At 44.2% G+C, this 22,632-nt stretch overlaps 1 protein-coding gene across 4 annotated transcripts in view; it reads left to right on the top strand.

Moving 5' to 3' along the window:
• The window catches only part of cep295 (centrosomal protein 295), a 168,204-nt gene that overhangs the window by 24,899 nt on the left and 120,673 nt on the right, over positions 1 to 22,632 (top strand). For all 4 annotated transcript variants that reach the window (XR_015079724.1, XM_085998787.1, XM_085998786.1 and 1 more), the window contains exons 5-9: positions 2,860 to 2,953; positions 4,801 to 4,914; positions 8,451 to 8,591; positions 9,074 to 9,257; positions 13,749 to 13,925. Coding sequence is in view for 3 of the 4 variants with exons in the window: in XM_085998787.1 (XP_085854913.1) it covers positions 2,860 to 2,953; positions 4,801 to 4,914; positions 8,451 to 8,591; positions 9,074 to 9,257; positions 13,749 to 13,925 (710 nt within the window). In the remaining variant the exon portion in view is untranslated. The remainder of the gene's footprint in view (positions 1 to 2,859; positions 2,954 to 4,800; positions 4,915 to 8,450; positions 8,592 to 9,073; positions 9,258 to 13,748; positions 13,926 to 22,632) is intronic.

The following is a 22,632-nucleotide window of genomic DNA, read 5'->3' as shown; positions in this document are numbered from 1 at the left end:
TAGTCACTTCAATTTGTACTTTTTTTTGCTAACCTGTAACAAACTCTCAAATATTCAGTTACTCATTGTTTGCTTCAACTTTCTCTCTTCCAGTCCTTCCACAAGCAACATGATTCACCATAATGGGCCTCCAAATATTCTAGACATTTGCATGCCCTTTCTCTGCTCCTTTCAACAGACAGTTGGAACTTCCCTGGCACACAACTGGGAAAAGATTAGCACAGGTTTATCTGCCGGCATCTAAGGACTACAGTTCCAAGACCCAATGCAGCTTTCTTTAGTAGAGGAACTCTCTAATTCCACCATGTGGCCATTTCTCCTCCTCCTTTTCTCCCCACCTTCTGCTTTTTCTATAGCTGCTATCAATATAGTTTCATAGTAGATTAGTTTTGGGTACTGCGAGGGGGCAGTTACACTACAGCTGAGATGGGGAGCTGCACTTTGGGTTGAAGCCGAGCAAAACTATATTTACACTGCTGGATTTCCATTTGGCTGAAACTTTAACTGCCCTGTTTAGGAGACAGTACTCCCAAAAATTAGAAATGTGAATGTCTGCCGAGGGAGGATGGTCATGTTGGTTTACAAAGTGCCTAGAGAGTCCAGTGGACATCGTGATTAATTTGCAAACCTGGGTTTGACATTGTACTGTAGTTGCACTTAATAATGTGTCGAACTGAAGTGGTCTTTTGATGATGCCCCCACCCCCCATCTCGGGAATGTCCCACTGCTTTGCTCTGGAGTCAGGCCAGCCCTGTCAAAGTTAAAATTTGCCTCACACAAATGCTAAACTATAAGTATAAAAAATGCACCTTAAGAAGACACCTGAATGATAAATTCCTGGCCTATACCCAATCGGGAGGAAGAAAAAGTTGCTTCATGAACATGAATTCCTAATACTCTGTCACTGCGATACTAAATTGGAGTGGTGTTGATTCAAGCAGAAATATCAGGAACAAAATAAATATATGGAGAAAATCTGAGCAGAGATGCAGCATATTTGTGGAAGAAGTATGGGTAGAGAGTGAATGTATTGGATATAAGTGAACACCGATTAACACTAGGGGGGAGTGAAGGAACACATTGCACTGAATGATGGAAGTTGCTGCTAAGGGGGGAAAATACGTGAAATGTATTGAAATTTGGCGAAAGAGTTTAAAAAAAAAAGCTAGAGATTTAAAAAAAAAATCTCCATGGCGGAACTGCTAAATAACCAATTAAACGTGTGAATTTTGAACACTACATAGTATTTTTTAATAGGATTCAATGCCTCTCCATACAGTGGCCCAGAAATTCGGGTCGGAGGCTTCCCGCGGGTGCAAGCCTCCGACCTGCACTTACCTTGCGCGCCGGCGGTTGAGCTGTAGGCCCGCGTGGTATTCTGATCCTGGGCCGCCTCCAACTGCCGGCGTGCAGTGCTTGCGTATCCCAGGGGCGCAGTTAGTTCGAAGCGTCCCCTGGGATCACGTGGGCCATGGAGAGCCAATGGTAGCAGGGAATGCTTCATTCATAAATTTGACAGGAAGAGCTGTCAAACCTATAAATACTATAAGCCCCAAAACATAACTAAAACTTCAAAAAAAAATTTTAAAACAATTTTTAAAATAACAATAAATTACATGAAATAAACTATTTTAAACAATAATTTAAATTTTTGAAAAAATTAATTACATTTTCTAACGGGGCTAAAAATAAACTTACCTATCTTTAAAGTATTTAAAAATAATAAACCTGTGGGGAAAAAATGTTTTAATTTTAATTAATTCACCACTTACCTTGTTAAAAGCAGGCCTTGCGCCTGCTTTTTAAAAGTGTAACTGCTGGAGACTTACCCTCTCGGAGAACCCTGCAAAAAAAACGTAAGTTCGATGCGCACGCGCTGCCTCTCTGGCGCACGCGTTCCACCTGTCAACCCCTTCTTTCAAGGGAACGGAAGTTCCGGTTTCCCGCGCATGCGCAGTGCATGTACGAAACCGGCACTTTCGTTGGGCCTACGCGTGAGTACCCAGTGCGCACTCACGCGTGGGGACCTGAATTTATGGGACATTATATTTTCCTCCATTCATCTCTGGTGGCATAGTGGTTAGCACTGTTGCTTCACAGCGCCAGAGACCCGGGTTTGAATACGGCCTCGGGTGACTGTCTGTCTGTGTGGAGTTTGCACATTCTCCCCGTGTTTGCGTGGGTTTCCTCCGGGTGCTCCGGTTTCCTCCCACAGTCCAAAGATGTGCGGGTTAGGTTGATTGGCTATGATAAATTGACCCTTAGTGTTAGGGGGATTAAATACGTGGGGTTACGGGGATAGGGTGGGATATGTGTTGGTGTAGGGGTTACGGGGATCGGGTGGGATATGTGTCGGTGCAGGCTCGATGGGCCGAAATGGCCTCTATCTGCACTGTGGGGTTTCTGTGCTTCTGTACATGCCACAAATTGGTATGCAAGTCTCTTGCATTGCTGCATTAAACCAGTTACTCACAGGCTCATGAAGCAACTTTTTCTTCCTCCCAATCGATAAATTCCTGGCCTATACCCAGCGCATCCACACAGAAAAATGAAGCTTGATGTCATGTGAGATTAAATTTGCATCTCCCCACGAAGGTACAACATGCTGTCTAATGCTTTTGTTGCACTTCATTTTGTGATGCTGCAATATATGTAAGTTAGAAGTGAAAACATCACAGTAGTATATGATGAAAAATTAAAGTCAACAACCTACATTAAAAAAAAATCAGTTAAAATTGTGCTCAAGCAGTGAATTTAAGCTTTACAATAAATTATTTTATCATCTTGAAATATTTTCAAAGATGACCTTTACTGGTGAGTTTGCATTTTAAAAGGTTTATTTTTTTCCATTTCATGCAGGTGCATTAAAACTCGCAAAAAAGCACTACTCGTTGAGAAAAAAAGGGCGACAACAATTGCACACCTTCCACCGCCTCCACCAAACCCCCTTGCTGTAAGTACTCTTACAAAGCCTTGTTATTGTTTAATTTGGATATGCATTCCAATTTGACACTTCTTCCCCAGTCCCTTGCAATCTGATTATATGCATCCAATTATCAACCAAAGTAATAAAATTTAAGCTTGTAATGCAACTCTGTTATAACAAAGACACCTTTACAAGTGAAAAGTCCAGTCAAAACAATCTAGTCAACAGTAGATATTGCAGTAGAATGCTGTTGTACTTAAAAATGCAAACAATTCCAGTTATAAACAGATGAATACAATTTGCACCAGAAAGATTTTTTTAAATCAGCTTTCCTTGTTCTGAGGAAGGCAGAAGTAACCGACCAATAGCTTTCTGTAATGAGATTTAAATGTATTTCTTCCCTGCCCTTTTCCTGTTACCCTCCACATGTGATATGACTGCAGTGTTGCCCTCCCGCTGAAAAATGAACAGAAATCCTGTCTATTGATCAAATGCTTTGTCGCTTGGGTGGCCATATTGATTTTGCACTTTTTGTGGAGGTTGGAGGGTGTGGGGGATCTCGATTCCTCAAATAGGAAACTGGGTTGTGACTCGGAGTCCACATCACGGAAGACCTCTCCTGGCCCCTCAATACCTCCTCTTTGGTGAAGAAGGCCCAGCAGCGCCTATATTTCCTAAGGAGGCTGAAGGGATGTAACCTGTCACCCCTGATCCTCTCTAACTTTTACCGCTGCACAATAGAGAGCATCCTGACGAACTGTATCACAGTGTGGTATGGCAGCTGTAGCTCCTATGACCGGAAAGCCCTGCAGCGGGTAGTCAAAACTGCCCAACGCATTACAGGCATCCGGCTACCGACCATAGAGAACATCTACCAGAAACGCTGTTTACGGAGGTCACTGACCATCATCAAAGACCCTACCCACCCCAGCCACAGTTTGTTCGCCCCCTGCCATCTGGGAGACGCTACAGATGCATTCGCACCCGAACGACCAGATTTAGGAACAGCTTCTTTCCCAGGGCTGTCATCCTACTGAACTCTACAAATAAACTCTAAAGCCTGCACATCTGCCAATGCACTTTATTATGTTTATGTTTATGTATTACAAGCCAAATGAATGTCGAATGTTAAATGTCTTAATCAAAATGTACACTCTCGGGAGCCGCAAGCCTACATTTCGTTGTACTGCACTTGTGCACTAACAATGACAATAAAGTTGATGATTATTATTATTATCTGAAATACTTCACATTGTGTGTTATCAGAGGGTCTCTAAACTTGATACTTGAATAGCACTCATTGGACTTTAGGTAAATAAGCTGTGAAGTTGCAAGAGAAGCTACCATAATTCTATGGCTATGATTTCTGCATAAACAGTAAAATTTTCACCAGTCAATTGTTAAAAGATTAAATTTAGAAAACATGAGGGGCCATAGTGGAGAATTAAAACTGAAGCTAGGACAGAGAATAGGGAAGAAGAATAAGGGTAGCAGAGATGACTGGATGAGTGCAGGTAAGATGTTTAAATTTTAGTTTAAAAAAAATTATCCCTGATGTTGGCTTTATTACTGTTGCATCCCCCCCCCCCCCCCCCATAAAAAATTGGGACTGTTTGAACTGAAAACTTTTAAAACTGGTCTAGAATTATGGGAGTTTCCCTGAACCTGCTGCTAGTCAAAAGAATTACTGGGCTTGCCTACAGCTGATACTGCAAAAGGAAAGTGGTGTGGAGCAAACAAACTTTTAAAAAGTGAAGTTAATATCAATAATCTAATGCATGCTTTCATAAAAAAAAAAAAAAAAAAAATCTAATTGCAATTATACATCATTACTGTTTAGGAACAATTTTACAACTTTTTTTTTTAAATTGTAGGATCTTGAAGTTCCAAAATATCCAGCAGTGAAGATGTATGATATTGACAGCTTCTCTGTCACACACTACCATCTGCCTGAGCCTTATGTGGACAGGGAAATTAACACAAAACAGGTATCTGAATGATTTGATTACAAACAGATGCAGTTTATTAATTACGTAGAAACAAGTCCATGCCGGTGTTTATGCTCCAGTTGAGCCTTCTCTGATCCTTCCTCATCTAACTATCAGTATAACCCTCTCTCCCTTCACACTCATATACTTATCTAACCTCCACTTAAATGCATCTAGACTATTCGCCTCAACCACTCCGTGGTAGCGAGTTCCACATTCTCGGCACTCTGAGTAAAGAGTTTCTTCTGATTTCCCCATTTGATTTCTTGGTGACAATCTTGTATTGATGGATTTTAGTTTTGCTCTTCCCCACAAGTATTTTTTATCATTTGTTCACAGGATGTGGGTGTCGCTGGCAAGACCAGCATTTATTGCCTATCCCTAATTGCCCTTCAGAAGGTGGTGGCCTTGAACCACTGCAGTCCATGTGGTGAAGGTTGTAGGGAAATGGTGTTAGTTAAATTGACGGGATTGAAGGCCGATAAATCCCCAGGGCCTGATAATCTACATCCTAGGGTACTTAAGGAAGTGGCCCTAGAAATAGTAGATGCATTGCTGGTCATCTTCCAAAATTCTATAGACTCTGGAACAGTACCCATGGATTGGAGGGTAGCTAATGTTACCCCACTATTCAAAAAAGGTGGTAGAGGGAAAACGGGCAATTATAGCCTGACGTCGGTAGTGACAATGCTAGAGTCCATTATAAAAGATGTAATAGCAGAGCACTTGGAAAACTGACCGGATTGGACAAAGTCAACATGGATTTACAAAAGGTAAATCATGCTTGACTAATCGACTGGAATTTTTTGAGGATGTAACTGGTAGAATAGATAAGCGAGAACCAGTGGATGTGGTGTATTTGGACTTTCAGAAGGCTTTCGATAAGGTCCCGCATAAGAGATTAGCGTGCAAAGTTAAAGCACATGGGATTGGGGGTAAGGTACTGACTTGGATAGAAAACTGGTTGGCAGACAGGAAGCAAAGAGTTGGAATAAACGGGTCTTTTTCCGAGTGGCAGGCAGTGACTAGTGGGGTACCGCAGGGATCGGTGCTAGGACCCCAGTTATTCACTATATATTAATGATCTAGACGAGGGAACTAGATGTAATATCTCCAAGTTTGCAGACGACACAAAGCTGGGTGGGCATGTGTGCTGTGAGAAGGATGCAGAGAAACTCCAGTATGATTTGGACAGGTTGGGTGATTGGGCAGATGCATGGCAGATGCAGTATAATGTGGATAAATGCGAGGTTATCCACTTCGGTGGCAAAAACAGGAAGGCAGATTATTAACTGAACGCCAATAGATTGGGAAAAGGGGAAGTGCAACAAGACCTGGGTGTCCTTGTGCACCAGTCGCTGAAGGTAAGCATGCAGGTGCAGCAGGCGGTTAAGAAGGCAAATGGTATGTTGGCATTCATAGAGAGAGGATTCGAGTACAGGAGCAAGGATGTCTTGCTGCAGTTGTACAGGGCCTTGGTGAGACCACACCTTGAGTATTGTGTGCAGTTTTGGTCGCCTTATCTGAGGAAGGATGTTCTTGCCATGGAAGGCGTGCAGCGAAGATTCACCAGACTGATACCTAGGATGGCAGGAATGACGTATGAAGAGAGATTGGGTCGATTGGGCTTGTATTCACTAGAGTTTAGAAGAATGAGAGGGGATCTCATTGAAACTTATAAAATTCTAACAGGACTAGACAGACTAGATGCAGGAAGGATGTTCCCGATGGCGGGGGAGTCCAGAACCTGGGGTCACAGTCTAAAGATAAGGGGTAAGCCATTTAGGACAGAGATGAGGAATTTCTTCACCCAGAGAGTGGTGAATCTGTGGAATTCTCTACCACAGAAGGCAGTTGAGGTCAATTCATTAATTATATTCAAGAAGGAGTTAGATATATTTTTTAAGGCTAAAGGGATCAAGGGATATTGGGAGAAAGCAGGGACAGGGTACTGAATTTGGATGATTAGCCATGATCTCATTAAATGGCGGAACAGGCTCGAGGGGCAAAATGGCCTACTCCTACTCCTGCTCCTACCTTCTATGTTTCCCACGGTGCTGTTGGGTAGGGAGTTCCAGGATTTTGGCCCAGCGACGATGAAGGTACGGCAATATATTTCCACGTCAGGATGGTGTGTGACTTGGAGGGGAACTTGGAAGCACTCTCTGTTTGCATGTTTCTTTATCCACCTCCCTCCCATTATTGGGTGGTCTGTAGACTACCCCTATTACAGAATCACAGAAACCCCACAGTGCAGATAGAGGCCATTTCGGCCCATCGAGCCTGCACCGACACATATCCCACCCGATCCCCGTAACCCCACATATTTAATCCCCCTAACACTAAGGGTCAATTTATCATAGCCAATCAACCTAACCCGCACATCTTTGGACTGTGGGAGGAAACCGGAGCACCCGGAGGAAACCCACGCAAACACGGGGAGAATGTGCAAACTCCACACAGACAGTCGCCCGAGGCCAGATTCGAACCCGGGTCCCTGGCACTGTGAGGCAACAGTGCTAACCACTATGCCACCGTGCTGCCCTAGTATGAGATCTTTTAACTCTATCCGCATGGATTCTATTTCTGTCTTACTGATGGCTGCGTTACTTTTTCTGCTGCCATTACGTTATCTCTAATAAGTACAGCTACTCCGCCTCCCCTTTTTCCCTCTATCTTTTCTAAATCTGTTACACCAATGTTTAATTCCCAGTCCTGATTTTTCTGCAGCATTGTCTCAGTTATCCCTGCTATACCTGTGTCCACAAAGCATTCCTGAGACACCATTAATGGCTATATTGTTGTGACTCCTACAATGGTAATTAATACGCCAATACGCGCTTTTCTTGTAGCTATCATCTTGTGAGAATCTGTGGCCTGATACGAATCTGAAAAAAATACTCCTAAGCTGGAAGTTTCTCTGGAATTTCTTCAAATCGTTTCAACTTGGTGTCATTGTGCTGCATGTCACAACTGAGGATGAGAAGTTTGGGAATTAGTGAAATACACTACCTTTTTAAAAAAAATTGCATTGGGTGGGAACACCGTAACAAATCAGAACACTCCTGCTTTCTCAATTTCTGAAAAATCCATCAAGGGCCGAGCTCCATAGGTGCAGAACACCACCAAGGTTTAAAAAAATAAACAAGTCGATAGGTAAATTTGGTAAATAATAATTGGGCTTTAGAAGCCTTTTTTATCTTGTAAGCTGTAAATGTGGCAAAATGTTACATTTTCAAACTTGTAGCTAAAAGTATTTGACAGTAAAAAGGAATTAATGTGTGGAAAAAAAATTCTTTACCGAAATATTTTTTATTGAACTTAATGGGTGATGCTCATAAGTTACTGAGCCACCTATTTAATATAGCATGTACAGTACTAATTAGCACACCCTTTAAATAGGTAGGTAAGGGGACATAATTTACCACTAGATATTCTAAAGCTTGACCTGTACCTGGTCTTTCTCAATTATCTTCACAGATTTACTGTATATTGTGTGTTTGCTTTTTAACTCTAAAAGCTATCCCTTTCAATAGGTTAGTGCTCGACTGACTGCTGAAGAGGAAGGAAAGCGATTGGAGGAATTGCAACAGGAAGCTGAGATGGAGAGGCAAGAACAGCTGGAGAAAGCTAGATTGAGAGGCAGTCGTGCTCTCCAAATGGTTCATTTGATGCAGGTAATAAAGGCACTACCATCAACTGAGTGAGCAAGTATTCAACAAGTGAATAACATAACACAGTACGAACTAATTTTTAAAAAAAGTATAACCTATTTACTGTAGTTACATGCCACATTGGTATGTGGATGTGTGGTATTTATGTTGTAATGCTAGTAAGTTTAAAATCTAGTTTAACATAATGGTTTTTTTCTTGGATTTGTGACCTGGCTGCATTAAACCTAATACAGTATCTGGTTTACAGTTATGGCAGTTTGATATGAGCCTAGTAGTCAAAGGAGTAGGGGTGTTGTGCTAGATTCTGCTGTATTATTACAATCAAAATAACTCTAGTTACTGTGCAACTGTTAAGAGTAGGGCTTGAAAAAAAATATAAAATAGCTAATGTATTTCACAAGTTACTGTTGCTGTAGTCCTTGGTAAAGAATAAAAGTGAAATGGGCAAATATAGATTCAAAGTATTTTTTCACCTTCACCTCCAGGATAGAGAGAGACTGATGAAGGAACTGGAACAAATGCAACATGCTGATCTGACACATAGAAGGCAGACTGTGGCTCAGATGCCACCCCAACTGTTTGAGCCACTGTATAGACGTGTGGAAGTAAAAGAGGATCGGCAGAGGGAGATGGAATTTGCCTTTGAGGATATGTATGCTGGTGATAAAAGTAAGATCAAAAACATATGGTTGTAGTTGGTTTTAAGGTCGTTGTAATGCTAAACATTTTTCAGAAACTCGGAAATTATTGGGAATTGAGTGGTAAGAAGATAGGCCTGGAATTTGATGTCAGGATGACTGTGAACTGGCAGTGTTCGCTGTCATTCCACCTTTGAAACTGGTAGCAACTTCAGGATTTGGCATATGCCAAAATCTCGAAGTTGTGGTTTGTGAATGACCGCTTCGAAACTGGCTGTGCTGTACCTGCCCCTCTTTTTTTCCACCCCCGTCTCTTTCCCCGCCCCCTGCCCCCCCCCCCCCCCACCGCCCGAAACAGAGCTGGCAATCAGTGAAATCTCGTAAATCATTGAAACTGAAGAAAACTTCAGCTCTTCCACAGTAAGTGCGCTGTTAAATTGCATGCTAAAAGTTAGTCCCAAAGGGATTAGGTGTAACTGGGGTTTTAACAGCGTATTGACTGCTAAACAAATATTAAGAGCCTGGAAAACTAATTTTACTTTTGTGCAGTGTGAAAGAAACTTAAAAAAATAATTATTATTTTTAAGTTTATCCATCTTTACTTCAGGTTTGTCTTTTCCCTGTGTGAGAGCCCCAATCTTTCTTTTGCTCTCTCTAACTATTTTAAAAAGTTAGAATTTTAAGAGCTTACTCGCTTCCTTGTTCGCTATCTGAAAATTCTGCCTTGTTTGCTGTCTGAGAATTGTGTCTTTTAATTGGCTGCTGAGACAACCTCTTGATATCACTACCCACTACAGTCCATTGACTTGAAGGTTGAAAAACCCAGCTTGTCCACCGGGATTGCAAGATGCTTGTACTTTGGAACCTTTGCTTCGCTGCTGACTGCCAATTCTGGACCATGATGTATGAGATGTAGTTCTGGAAACACTGTGTATGTGCACATGCATTATGCTTTAAACATTTCAGAGCACTATAAATGGGTAAAATACAAGTTTAAAAAAAATCTGAACAGTGCAATTGAAAGCTGCAGGGTAGACTAATGGGAATTTTTACCTGAAAAAAACAGGTGGGTTTGGAGCATGGGGGTAGTTAAATTGTTAAAATTCAGAATCCTGACCTGAACCAGCCCACTTCCGGTTTTGGAAGGTGGGGGGGTTGGTGGCGGCAGGCAGCCAGCCAACCTGCTGCTAGGAGGTGGGATGTCAATTCAAATATTAGTGAGGCTGGAACCCTCTTTAACCACCATTTTGTTTAACTCCGTCTGGTCGGGTTTTACACAATTGTTTTACAGCAAGGCAAGGACTGCTGCATCCAGGGTTCCTGCCTAGCCCACCCCCTACCACACACTTTTTTCCTCACGAGGCCTCCGATTGCCTTCCCAGATGCCCACCCGCAACGATGATCTTGAGGCTGGCCACGATCCTCAGGTGGCTGGCCCGATCTTCCATACCGGCCCCCACCCGATCCCTCCCTCCTCTGTGCGACCTAGTCCCCCCCAGAGCTTACCTGCTCCCAGCCAGCCTCTCCATCTGGCTGGCTGTGGACAGGAAACTGAGGCTTCAGATGTAAATCAGGCCCTGCTGTTAAACTTTAAAAAAAAAAATTTGTTCTTTGGATGTGGGCATCACTGGCAACCCTGGCATTTACTGTCCTTCCCAAGTTTGATAACTGCCCTCTGAAGTGACCTAGTAAGACACTCGGTTAAGAGTCAACCATTGGCTGGACCGGGTAAAGGAAGGTTCCCTTCCCAAAAGGACATTTTCTATTAAGTGAAATAAGGTGCAGGGCTGTGTGCTAAGGTAGGATACCTGACTCAATTTTTAGGTACCGATGGGTGATGCATGTTTTCCCCCACCAACTTCTATCCTCTGGTTGGGCTCCACAGAAGAGCCATTGGATTTCTTGCCAACACCTCCCCAAGTGTGAGCTGCCTGTGAGTACTAGTTCAGCGCATGCAGCTTGCTAATTCCATGCAAATGAGGTCTGACATTAAAACCGCTTGGACCTTTCACCGGGTGTGATTGCTGCGCCAATGCCTGCCGAAGTCCGCCAAAAGCTGAAATTGGCCCTCTAGTAAGAGTACGACACCACAAGATGGATTGGGAGACTAGTATTCATCTCTTTCACTAGACATTTTTTTAATGCAATTATTACAACCCCATGGAGAGATTTATTTACTAGTATAAAGACTGAGAGTATGTTGAGCTGGCAGGCTGTACAGAAGTATGCAGACTTCCATTTCTAAATGGTTTTATCAAATGTATCCAAAGTCCTTGAACATGATGTCACCTCCCAAATCAGTGCCCATCTTTCCTGCAACTCCATGTTTGAATCTCTCCAATCAGGCTTCCACCCGCCACAGTACCGTAACGGCTCTCCTCAAAGTCACAAATTACATCCTTTGTGACTATTGACAAAGGTTAAAATATCCCTCCTCGTCCTTCTTGACTTGTCTACAGCCTTTGACATGGTTGACCACGCCACCCTTCTGCAACAGCTCTCCACCATCGTCCAGCTGGATGGGACTGCACTCGCCTGGTTCCATTCTTATTTATCTAATCGTAGCCAGAGAATCGCCTACAATGGCTTCTCTTCCCACTCCCGCATCGTTACCTCTGGTGTCCCCCAAGGATCTATCCTTGGCCCCCTCCTATTTCTCATCTACATGCTGCCCCTTGGCGACATTATCCGAAAACACAGCGTCAGTTTCCACATGTAGGCTGATGATACCCAGCTCTACCTCAGGACCACTTCTCTCGACCCCTTCACGGTCTCTAAATTGTCAGACTGCTCCAGTTCTGGATGAGCAGAAATTTTCTCCAATTAAATATTGGGAAGACCGAAGCCATTGTTTTATGTCCCCGCCACAAACTCCGTTCCCTAGCCACTGACTCCATCCCTCTCCCTAACATCTGTTTGAGGCTGAACCACACTGTTCGCAACCTTGGTGTCATATTTGACCCTGAAATGAGCTTCCGACCACATATCCGTGGCGTAACTAAGACCGCCTATTTCCACCTCCGTAACATCGCCCGTCTCTGCCCCTGCCTCAGCTCACCTGCTGCTGAAACCCTCATCTGTGCCTTTGTTACCTCTAGACTTGACTATTCCAACGCACTCCTAGCTGGCCTCCCACGTTCTACCCTACGTAAACTTGTAGTCACCCAAAACTGCTGCCTGTGTCCTAACTCGCACCAAGTCCCAATCGCCCGTCACCCCTGTGCTCGCTGACCTACATTGGCTCCTGGTTAAGCAACACCCCAATTTCAAAATTCTCATCCTTGTTTTCAAATCCCTCCGTGGCCTTGCCCCTCCCTATCTCTGCAATCTCCTTCAGCCCCACAACCGCTCCCCGCCCCCCCCCCCCCCCCCCCCCCCGGGAGATATCTGCACTCCTCTAATTCTGCCCTCTTGAACATCCCTGATTATAATCGCTCAACCATTGGTGGCTGTGCCTTCTGTTGCTTAGACCCTAAGCTTTGGAATTCCCTGCATAAACCTCTCTACCTCTCTTTCCTCCTTAAGACGCTCCTTAAAACCTACCTTTTTGACCAAGCTTTTGGTCATCTGCCCATATTTCTCCTTATGTGGCTCAGTGTCAAATTATTTGTCTTGTAATACTTCTGTGAAGCACCTTGGGATGTTTTACTCCATTCAAGTTGTTGTTTTATATTGTAAGAGCAAACAGCTAATTGTGTATGAAGATTTGCTTCTAAATTGCATGGGTTCAAAGAGCAACATTTTTGTTTTCCCTTCCCCCGCCCCAGCCATTTTGTTTTGATGGATGATTAGATCAAAATATCTGTTACTTTCCTTGAATTAATTATTTCAGTAGTGCAATCTTGTATTGATGATATTTTACAAATAGCCTGGTCAAAGATTATATGAAACATGTTTTTTAAATTCGCAATTAAGACCAGTGTGAACAGAATTCCTACAAAGTAGGCTTGTGTATCACTGGAGTTCTCTAATTTTTTTTCTTGGCTTGCACTACAACAGAATCTTCTGGGTTATCCAATGTGTGCTGATATGAACTATCTTTCAGTATTTGCTTAGAAAGCTACTGCTGCTGTCCAAAGTCATCTTGGCACACACTATAACATAACTACCCCATGGGACATCACACTTCATTTTGTCTAACCTCATGGGATGTAATGGCTGTTTAATAAATTCAGTTTTTAATTGTGTTACATGTGTTCAAGATTATTATGGATCATATTTCTAGGTGTAGTTACAAATTCATAAATCTGTTCTATCTTGGAAGCTTTTCATGTGTAGGGCTATTTTTCTATACGTTGTGGGGGTTTTTTGCTAGTCAAAATGTTGCAGATGTTTTAGTCATAAGGATCTTTCAGTTTTGTTTTTCCACTTCAACACATTTTAGTCGTTCAAGTACTTTCTTACGCAAGGGACATCAAGGCTCTCACTTCTGAGCCTTGTACCCATTGAGTGCAGACTGCAACAAGTTTTTAGTGTCCAGTTACTAACATGCTTTCTAATCATTTCCTTTATTTTCCCCCAGAGATCAGAGGTGACATGATATTGCGTCTTGAGCCTGAGCCTTTACCAGCCCCATCTGTTGGAACGCAGGATGAAGATTTAGACCTTTCTGTAGAACCAGAGGGATTTCAAAAGGAGGAACAACGTGCAAAGGACGGCCAGGAAGAGCTGGAGATACCGCACTTTAGTAAAACCCAAGGTAACAGAATCCATGAAATGTGAATATTCTCCTTTGTAGAATGTAGTGTATTTGGATCAGGCGAACCATTAGCTATTTTGAAATAATGGCACAGATTTTGCTGGAGCGGAGTATCTTGTGGCCTGCCCTGTCAGTTAGACTTGTTCATGGATGTTTACATTCTAAAAATGTTGCACACACAGTTGCTGGAAGTGCGAGATGATAATGGCACAGTGAGGGCAACAGGGCATCTGGGACCTTGGTGATCAACGGGACAAAGTGTATCTCCTTAACCAATGTGATTTAAGTATTGAGAAAGAAACTGCTAATGACTGAGAAGGAGGGTGAATTAGAATGGGTGAATTCAATGCCAAATCGGATACAGAAGGAGAAATAAACAGAGGAAAAGAAAGATTAGATTAGGGAGAAAAAAAGAGACGGAAAGGAAAAGTAAGAAATTGATGTTTTTAAAATCTCCAACAACAATTCAGAACCTGAAGGAATGGGACTCCACACTAATTGTTCACTTTCTGGGCAAGAGAGGTTGATTGGCAGTTATTAACAATTATCACATCATTAAAAGGGTATTTGTGCTGTTAATTACTAGACTTGACGTTCTCTGGCGTGTTTAATGGACAATTAACGTGCAAATGTAGCAACTTCATGAAAATCACAGGGAAGTTGAGGGCAAGATGACGTTTTTGCAAAGTTAATGGCGGACTACATTCCCTTTGCTGCGCAGCACTCTGCAGCTCCCGTGCAGCTGACTCACTGGTACTTAATAGGAAAAACCGCACATGCGCAGTATTTTGAATGGGCTGCGCACCAGGAACATTGATGGCTGTATGACGCAAATAGGCCTGCAACTTGTGGCGCTTCGCAATTCGGAGCACCTGTGAGCAGGAGAAGCTGGGTGAAAATTCTGAGGAAACTGCTGTCTCTCCCAGATGAGACAGAAGCGACTGTCTTTGGTTGAGAAATCCAAGGAGCAAGTTGTCAGGGGTCAAATCTTTAAAAGATCCACGATTTAGGAGCATAGATCTCATGTGCAGGTAGTGGAGATGGTCTCTTGTGTTACAGATTGTGGATAGGTTGGCTAACCATGATGATGAGATTGCATGACATGAACACGCTGATGAATGTGGCGGTCCAAGAGATCTCTGCAACATCAACATGTCTGGTGTGAGAACCTGGGAGAAATGACTGCTTCCAAAGATGCCCCGAAGAGCACCCTAGCTCGGGGCTTTCAGCACTTAATTAGTACTATTTGGCCTGTTCTCTCAGACCAATTAGCCAACAGCCAATGCCCAGCACTATTGGACTGCAAGCTGTGGTTGCCATTTCTCATGACCATGAGAGTCTGAATTAATGCAGCCATCTCCAATGCAGTACAAGGGAGCTTCTGGTTTGGGCCCAATAGGCAGGTCCTACAATGTTATAAGCAGCACTGAGATGAGTGCCACCAATGTGCTAGAGAGCACCATTGATGCACTCACAGCTGCAAACCTCAACCTCTTGATTCTGAGACAGTGTCGCATAGGGGTAAGAGGTTAGGGTCCTGTATAATTCTTGAAAACCATTGCTCGACTCTACTGTAGTTCCCCCGCCCCTTCCTATCTAGTCAACGGAAATAGGACTTGGTCTGCTCAACTATTATTCATATAGTACTCAATGGGTCATTATACCTGTTTTTGGCCTCTGTCCTCAGATGACAGAAAGGAATCATGTCTTGGTGAAGTGGATACCTCTGGTCTCCTTTAGGCCATTCTAACACACTACTTTGAGCAATACAGGTGTCTTGCCATGAAATTGGAACTTTCAGATAGAGCCTTTGTCAGGTCGCATCTCTTGGAGAAATTCAGTCACTTGAAAGAAGTTGATTGCTTGCCCTCATGGGAAAGTTAATGGAATCAGGAGTGTGCCTGAAGAGGGCATCAGCAACCATGTAGTGTACTGCTGATTGACTGATGTGACTACATCACCAGAGGAAGCTTGGCAATATCTAGATGCATAAAAATTTAGTGCAACGTGTCACCTTCACGGCCACTGACTAGGTTGTGCTTGTGGAAAAAAGAGACTGCAAGAAGTCATGTTCCAACAGCTTGCATATCTCAGTTACTGTATCGGAGGAGAGAGAGAATGCAGCTTTTTTAAACATCCTCTAAACCCAGATCAGACCTCCTTGGTCTGCACACCTGTGGTATGGATATCTGCAGGTCAGGTGCCTTTGTGCATGTGCTCTTGGCTGATATCCTCTCCTCCTTGTCCTTTAAAGGCAAGAACAATGAGGACACGAACAATGAAATCACAAGAGAAGTCTATTGTTTTCCCAAAAAGAACTTTTAAGTTGCCTATAAAATTCAGCAAATGCCTTTCCAATTGATGTTTTTCAGCTTTTATGTATTAGAATCATAGAATCTTACAGCACAGAAGGAGGCCATTCGGCCTGTCATGCCTCTACCAGCTCTTTGAAAGAGCTGTTCAATTTAGTCCCACACCCCAGCTTTTTCCCCATAACCCTGCAAATTATTCTTCTTCAAGCACGTCCAGTTGCCTTTTGAAGGTTCCTATGGAACCTGCTTCCGTCACCCTTTCAGGTAGTGCATTCCAGATCTTGACAACCCTCTGTGTAAAAACTTCCTCTCATTTTCCCCTCTAGTACTTCTTACCAATTATTTTAAATCTATGACTTCTGGTTACTGACCTACTAGCCCCTCTGGTTACTGACCTACTAGCCAGAGGAAACAGTTTCTGCCTATTCGCTCTATCAAACCCCATAATTTTGAATACCTCTATTGAGTCTGCCCTTAACCTTCTCTGCTCTAAGGAGAACAATCCCAGCTTCTGCAATCTCCACATAATCTGAAGTCCCTCATCCCTGGTATTGTGATGAACCTCCTTTGTACCCTCTCCAATGCCTTGGACATCCTTCCTAAAGTGTGGTGCCCAGAATTGTACACAATACTCCAGCTGAGGCTTAACCAGTGATTTGTAAATGTTAAGCATGACTTCCTTATTTTTGTATTCAATGACAAGTGCTCCATATGCTTTCTTAACTGCCTTATCAACTTGCCCTGTTGCCTTCAAAGATTTGTGAATATGCACCCCCAGGTCCCTCTGCTCTTGCACACCCCTTAAGATCGTACAATTTAGATTATACTGCCTCACCATGATGTTCCTCCCAAAATGCATCACTTCACACTTCTCTGCATTAAATTGCATCTGTTATGTGCCTGCCCACTTCACCAGTCTGTATGTTCTCCTGAAGTCTGCTACTATCCTCTCACTATGAAGTTGCCAAGTTTTGTATCATTCGCAAACTTCAAAATTGTACTTGCTATACCCATTTCCAGGTCATTTGATAGAAAAACATTCGTTCGCCACTACTCTCTGCCTCCTATCCCTTAGCCAATTATGTACCCAAGTTACCTCTATCCCTTTAATCCTATGTGCTTCTATTTTTCTGAGTAAATTTGTTGTGATACTTTATCAAGCGCCTTATGAAACTCCATGTATTGGATGATTTAGACTTCAATGATGGGTGCATGATTAAGAAGTTTGCAGATGATACAGAAATTGGCCGTGTGGTTGATAGTGAGGAAGAAAGCTGTAGACTACGGGAAGATATCAATAGACTGGGCAGAAAAGTGGCAAATGGAATTCAATCCGGAGAAGTCTGAGATAATGCATTTGGGAAGGGCTAACCAGGCAAGGGAATACATAATAAACTAGCTGAAGTGCCCGGCGGTGCCGAGGGATTTTTGAGGGGATGTTGTTGTTGGAAGAGAGAGAGAGAGAGAGAGAGAGAGAGCGCGACTGGGGGGAAGAGAGAGCGCGACTGGGGGGAAGAGAGAGCGCGACTGGGGGGGAAGAGAGAGCGCGACTGGGGGGAAGAGAGAGCGCGACTGGGGGGAAGAGAGAGCGCGACTGGGGGGAAGAGAGAGAGCGACGGGGGAAGAGAGAGCGCGACTAGTTAGGCCACAGCTAGAGTACTGCGTACAGTTCTGGTCACCACATTACAGGAAAGATGTGATTGCACTAGAAGAGGGTACAGAGGAGATTTACGAGGATGTTGCCAGGACTGGAGAATTTTAGCTATGCGGAAAGATTGGATAGGTTGAGAAAGTGGTTTAAAAACATACGAGATCCTGGGCTTTATAAATAGAGGCTTAGATTACAAAAGCAAGGAAGTTATGGAATTTTATAAAACACTGGTCCGACCTCGACTGGAGTATTGTGTCTAATTCTGGGCACCGCACTTTAGGAAGGATGTAACTGCCTTCAAGAAGGTGCAGAAAAGATTTACAAGACTGGTTCCAGGGATGGTACGTGGATAGACTGGAAAAGTTGGGGTTGTTCTCTTTAGAGCAGAGAACATTGAGAGGAGATTTGATTAAGGTGTTCAAAATCATGAGTCTAGACAGAGTAGATGGAGAGAAACTGTTCCCATTGGCAGAAGGATGGAGAACCAGAGGACACAGATTTAAGGTGATTGGCAGAACCAAAGGCGACATGAGGAAAAACTTTTTTATGCAGTGAGTGGCTATGATCTGGAATGCACTGCTTGAGAGGGTGGTGGAGGCAGATTCAATTGTGGCTTTCAAAAGGGAATTGGATAAGCACCTGAAGGGAAAAAAAAATTTCACAGTTGCGGGGAAAGGGCGGGAGACTGGGACTAGCTGAAGTGCTCTTGCAGAGAGCTGGCATGGGCTGAATGGCCTCCTTCTGTGCTGTAACCATTCTGTGATTCTAGGCTTGGATTGTTTTCTTTGGAACAGAGGAGGGGAGACTTAATTGAGGTGTATAAAATTATGAGGGGCCCAGATAGAGTGGATAGGAAGGACCTATTTCCCTTAGCAGAGAGGTCAATAACCAGGGGGCATAGATTTAAAGTAATTGCTAAAAGGATTAGAGGGGAGTTGAGAACTTTTTTTCACCGAGGGTGGTGGGGGTCTGGAACTCTCTACTTGAAAGGGTGGTAGAGGCAGAAACCCTCATTGTATTTAAGAAGTACTTAGATGTGCACTTGATGTACTGTAACCTACAAGGCTACAGACCAAGAGCTGGAAAGTGGGATTAGGCTGGATAGCTCTCTTTCGGCCGGCACAGACACAATGGGCCGAATGGCCTTCTGTGCTGTAAAATTCTATGAAGTCACTTTGAGCCAAGATAGTGTTCCAGGATCTCTACCACATGTGACCGTGCTGATTCTCTGGGACACTACTGGACTGAACACTGTCGCCTTTAATAATGGCAGTGTTTTCTGAGGGTGATAAGGGCAGAAAGTCTGGGAAATCCTGTGGATGACACAGACACACCCCCAAGCTTCATCTGCAGGCATCTGAAGTGTGCCTCCTGTGGGTAGCTCGGTGTCGTTGGACAGAAATTTGTGGCAGTCATTGGTGGAAGGCTTCTGCCTCATTTTACTGCACGCTGCCTCTCTACTGCCCAAGAATGGGTGGTTTCAGCAAGAGAAATCTAGGCCTTACTCTTTCAGTTTAGCATTTAGCCAGGTAGACAACGTAGTGGCAGATGCTGTTGCACCATGTAATTCACCTGGAGCTAACTCAGGACATTTGCAGGAGTTCAGGGTGTCATGAGATGGACCTGTTTGCCTCTCTGGAAAATAATCGGTTTATGTTCAAGGACTATGATTTTGTCAACCTGGTGGCTGGACAGTGTCTCCTTTTCCTGCACATAAAGGTTTCTGTTTGTGTTTCTTCTTCCTGCTGATCGCATGTAGAATTCAGATAATGCAAGTAAAGAAGCCAGTGAAAATTGTATTGGTAACTTCTTATTGGCTTTGCAAACCTGGTTCTTGGACATCATGGTCATAAACTGAAGCAGGATTCTATTACCTTGCAGGGAAGATTTCTTCTCATTTGCTGGTGTAAGGGGTGGTGTGTGTGGTCAGCTTTGCCTCTGACTCCTGAGCAGTTCGAATCGCTCCCACTCCCTTGGTTCTAGACCTGGACTTATTTGGGGGTTGTAATGAAATTGCAGAAAACAACTGAATTTGATACAAGAACTTTGGTTTTTATTTGAGACAAGAAAATATACACAACACAATAATCTTATCACTCTAAAAGGGGGGAACACTTCAGAATATACGAGGGAGAATAACAATAGACAAAATACTTCACCCCTCCCAATCCCACTACACTAACTAAGTTGGACTCTAAAGGATCAGGGACAATGCTCACCAAACGCAGGAATAGTTTGTAGAGTGGAAAAACTTGCAGATCTTCGGTTTCTTCTGAGTTGGTTTCTTGTTGGTCGCGATGGCCCAGTATTACAGGAAACTTTGTGCTATCCGGCACCGACGGGACCGAGCTGTTGCCGTCCCATCAAAACTGCCGGACAAACCAGCGCTAATGTTGAAACATACGGAGATTTTGAGCTCCGTATCTGGCAACAAACCCTGTTGCCAACAGCTTCTAAACAGTCGGCCGTACCTTGCAAGCGTCTCTGTAGCTTAGCAACAGCTTCAGCGAGACCTTGCAGAGCCTGACTGGGGGAAAAAAAAGCAACAAAAAGAAAAAAAACCTAACGAAACGGCTCCTGATTTTTGCCGGTGGCTCGAGCATTCCGGACAGTTAACCTCCGGATAAACCAAAGTTGTTGGTTGTTGGTAATATCGTTGGTTGTTTGTTCCTTGGGGCCCTTGGTTGCCGCGATTCCTTTCCGTTCTCCTTCTGTTGTCCTTCCGTCGCTTGATTGTCCCGAGGCTGATGTCTTTCGAATGAGCTGTGCCTCTGTCTGTATGAACTGTACCTTCAAATTCACTGACTGTCCAAATGACTGACTGTGTAAAAGCAGGCCTCAATTATACCATTTGAAGCCTTGCTTATCTGCCCGCCAAATCTTCTCTGGCCCATTGTTAATTTTGGCGGGCTTGTTAACTTTAATAGTTTTAAATTCTTTAACGAGTTCTGGGCTGGTCCCATCTACTTTTAATTGACTTAAGTTGGGGTAAACTAGTTTCGGGATGGTTTGTCGAAATTTAAATTAGTGTTTAATGGCTGTTTAAACTTTTGTCCGATTAGTGAGTTTTGTCTTCTCCTGCTGGGGTCAGGGTCCCTTTTGTTGATCAGTGGCATATACTGTATTATTCATATTCTTGATGGCTCTGTATCTTTGGCGGGAACTGTCCTTCCGTAGGCCTATTGTCATTATGTATGAATGCCTGAGACAGTCCAGAACATTCCCAGACAATCTGCCCACAGATAGGTCCCTTTCACCTTTTCCACCGCCATCTTAACAAGCGGTCTCTTCCATACATTGTACTCAAGGGGACACAGATAGACAGGCTGCGTTGGCTCTAGTCATAAGTCTGTGTTAGGTGGGGCAGATGGAGTTAAAGCACCCGTGGCTGTGGCTACCCTCCCTGGGCCAGCCAACAAAACTCGAAGTGCAGCTACTAACGAATCAACTGTGGGGGGAGAGGTCGGTGTTTCTGTCTTTGGGGCAGGAGCTGGGGAGTTTTTCCCCACATTATCTTTCCAAGGATTTCTTCAATCCCTTCTCCAATGAAACTTTTCCCGCACCCGAAGCAGTTACGCCTTGTATCGGAAGGGTTACCCCCTTCCTGGTGCCATTCTTTCTTACTTTGGCTTGGTTTTAACTCGTGAACCTTTCCTTTCGTTTGTGGTTCTTCTGCCCCTCTACCGTTGCAGTAAGCCAGGGTCAGTTGTCTGACCACGGTCTCCTCGGTGACCTGGGGGCCCTTTGGGTCAAACCACAGCTCGGCCTTGGCTCTGATCCGTGGTAAGCTGTTTGCCACCAGTCTCCAGAGCCAGTGGGCCAGCTTGCCCTGGTTCAAATTAGTCCGGTCGAGATCCCCATTACAGGCACTCTTATACACAGGCCACAGCCTGTCTGCGAAAGCCTGTGGGGTCTCCCCTGCTAACTGGGTAGTCTTCTCCACCCGGGAGAAAGGACTACCATCGTTCATCCCCATCGCCTCCAGAACTTGCTACCGGATGGCAGCGTACCCGCCCTGTCCCTTCTTCCTCTCAGCAAAGGGGGACTGGTACAGCTTGCCATCCAAGGTGAACAGAAGCATCTTGGCCATCTCTGAGCTGTCACACTCATTGATGCCTGCTGCTTGTTCCACTTCCATGAAGTGGACTGAGGGGTCTCCCTTTTGGGTGAGTTTGTTCAGGTGGCTTACCATAGCCCTAAGTTGTTGGGTCCCGTGGGGAATCACTAATTGGCTTTCAAGGGGCCCCTGGCCCCCACCACCCCCGGGTGGGCCAAACTTCTGCTGCCGAGCCGGGCACATTGGCCCCGGCTCCGACCTTTCCTGCATTTGTTTGCCCACTTCTCTCTGCTGCCAAACCGAGTCAAAACCCGGCGCCACAGTGGTGGTGTGCACTCCTCCCTGCCCTCCCTACAGATTGCTTGTCCCTCCTGCTGCCCAACCAGGTTGTTCCCCAGCGCCACAGGTGATGTCTGAACAGTTTCTCCTTCTACTTCCAGGTCTACCCGGGCTTACTAGGCATACCATGCCTTTTGCCCTGGACAGAGCAAGTTTTAAACTGTCGATCTGCTTTTGGCAGGGGCCGTGATCTCCCGCTTCAAAATCCCTAGTGCTTGCTACCTTATAAGCTGCCTGCACGTCTCTGAACTTTTCCTTCTGTTCTTTTAACTGTCTGGTTAGGCGAGTGTTCTCTTCTTTCAACACTAACTCATTGCTTTTAGCCTCGGTGACTTGACACCGAAAATA

Source organism: Somniosus microcephalus, chromosome 10 (genome assembly GCF_052327205.1).
Source record: "Somniosus microcephalus isolate GS21.2 chromosome 10, FLI_Smic_1.0, whole genome shotgun sequence".
NCBI lineage: Eukaryota > Metazoa > Chordata > Chondrichthyes > Squaliformes > Somniosidae > Somniosus > Somniosus microcephalus.
The sequence above is the reverse complement of the archived record's forward strand: the minus strand, read 5'-3'. Positions and strand labels throughout refer to the sequence as shown.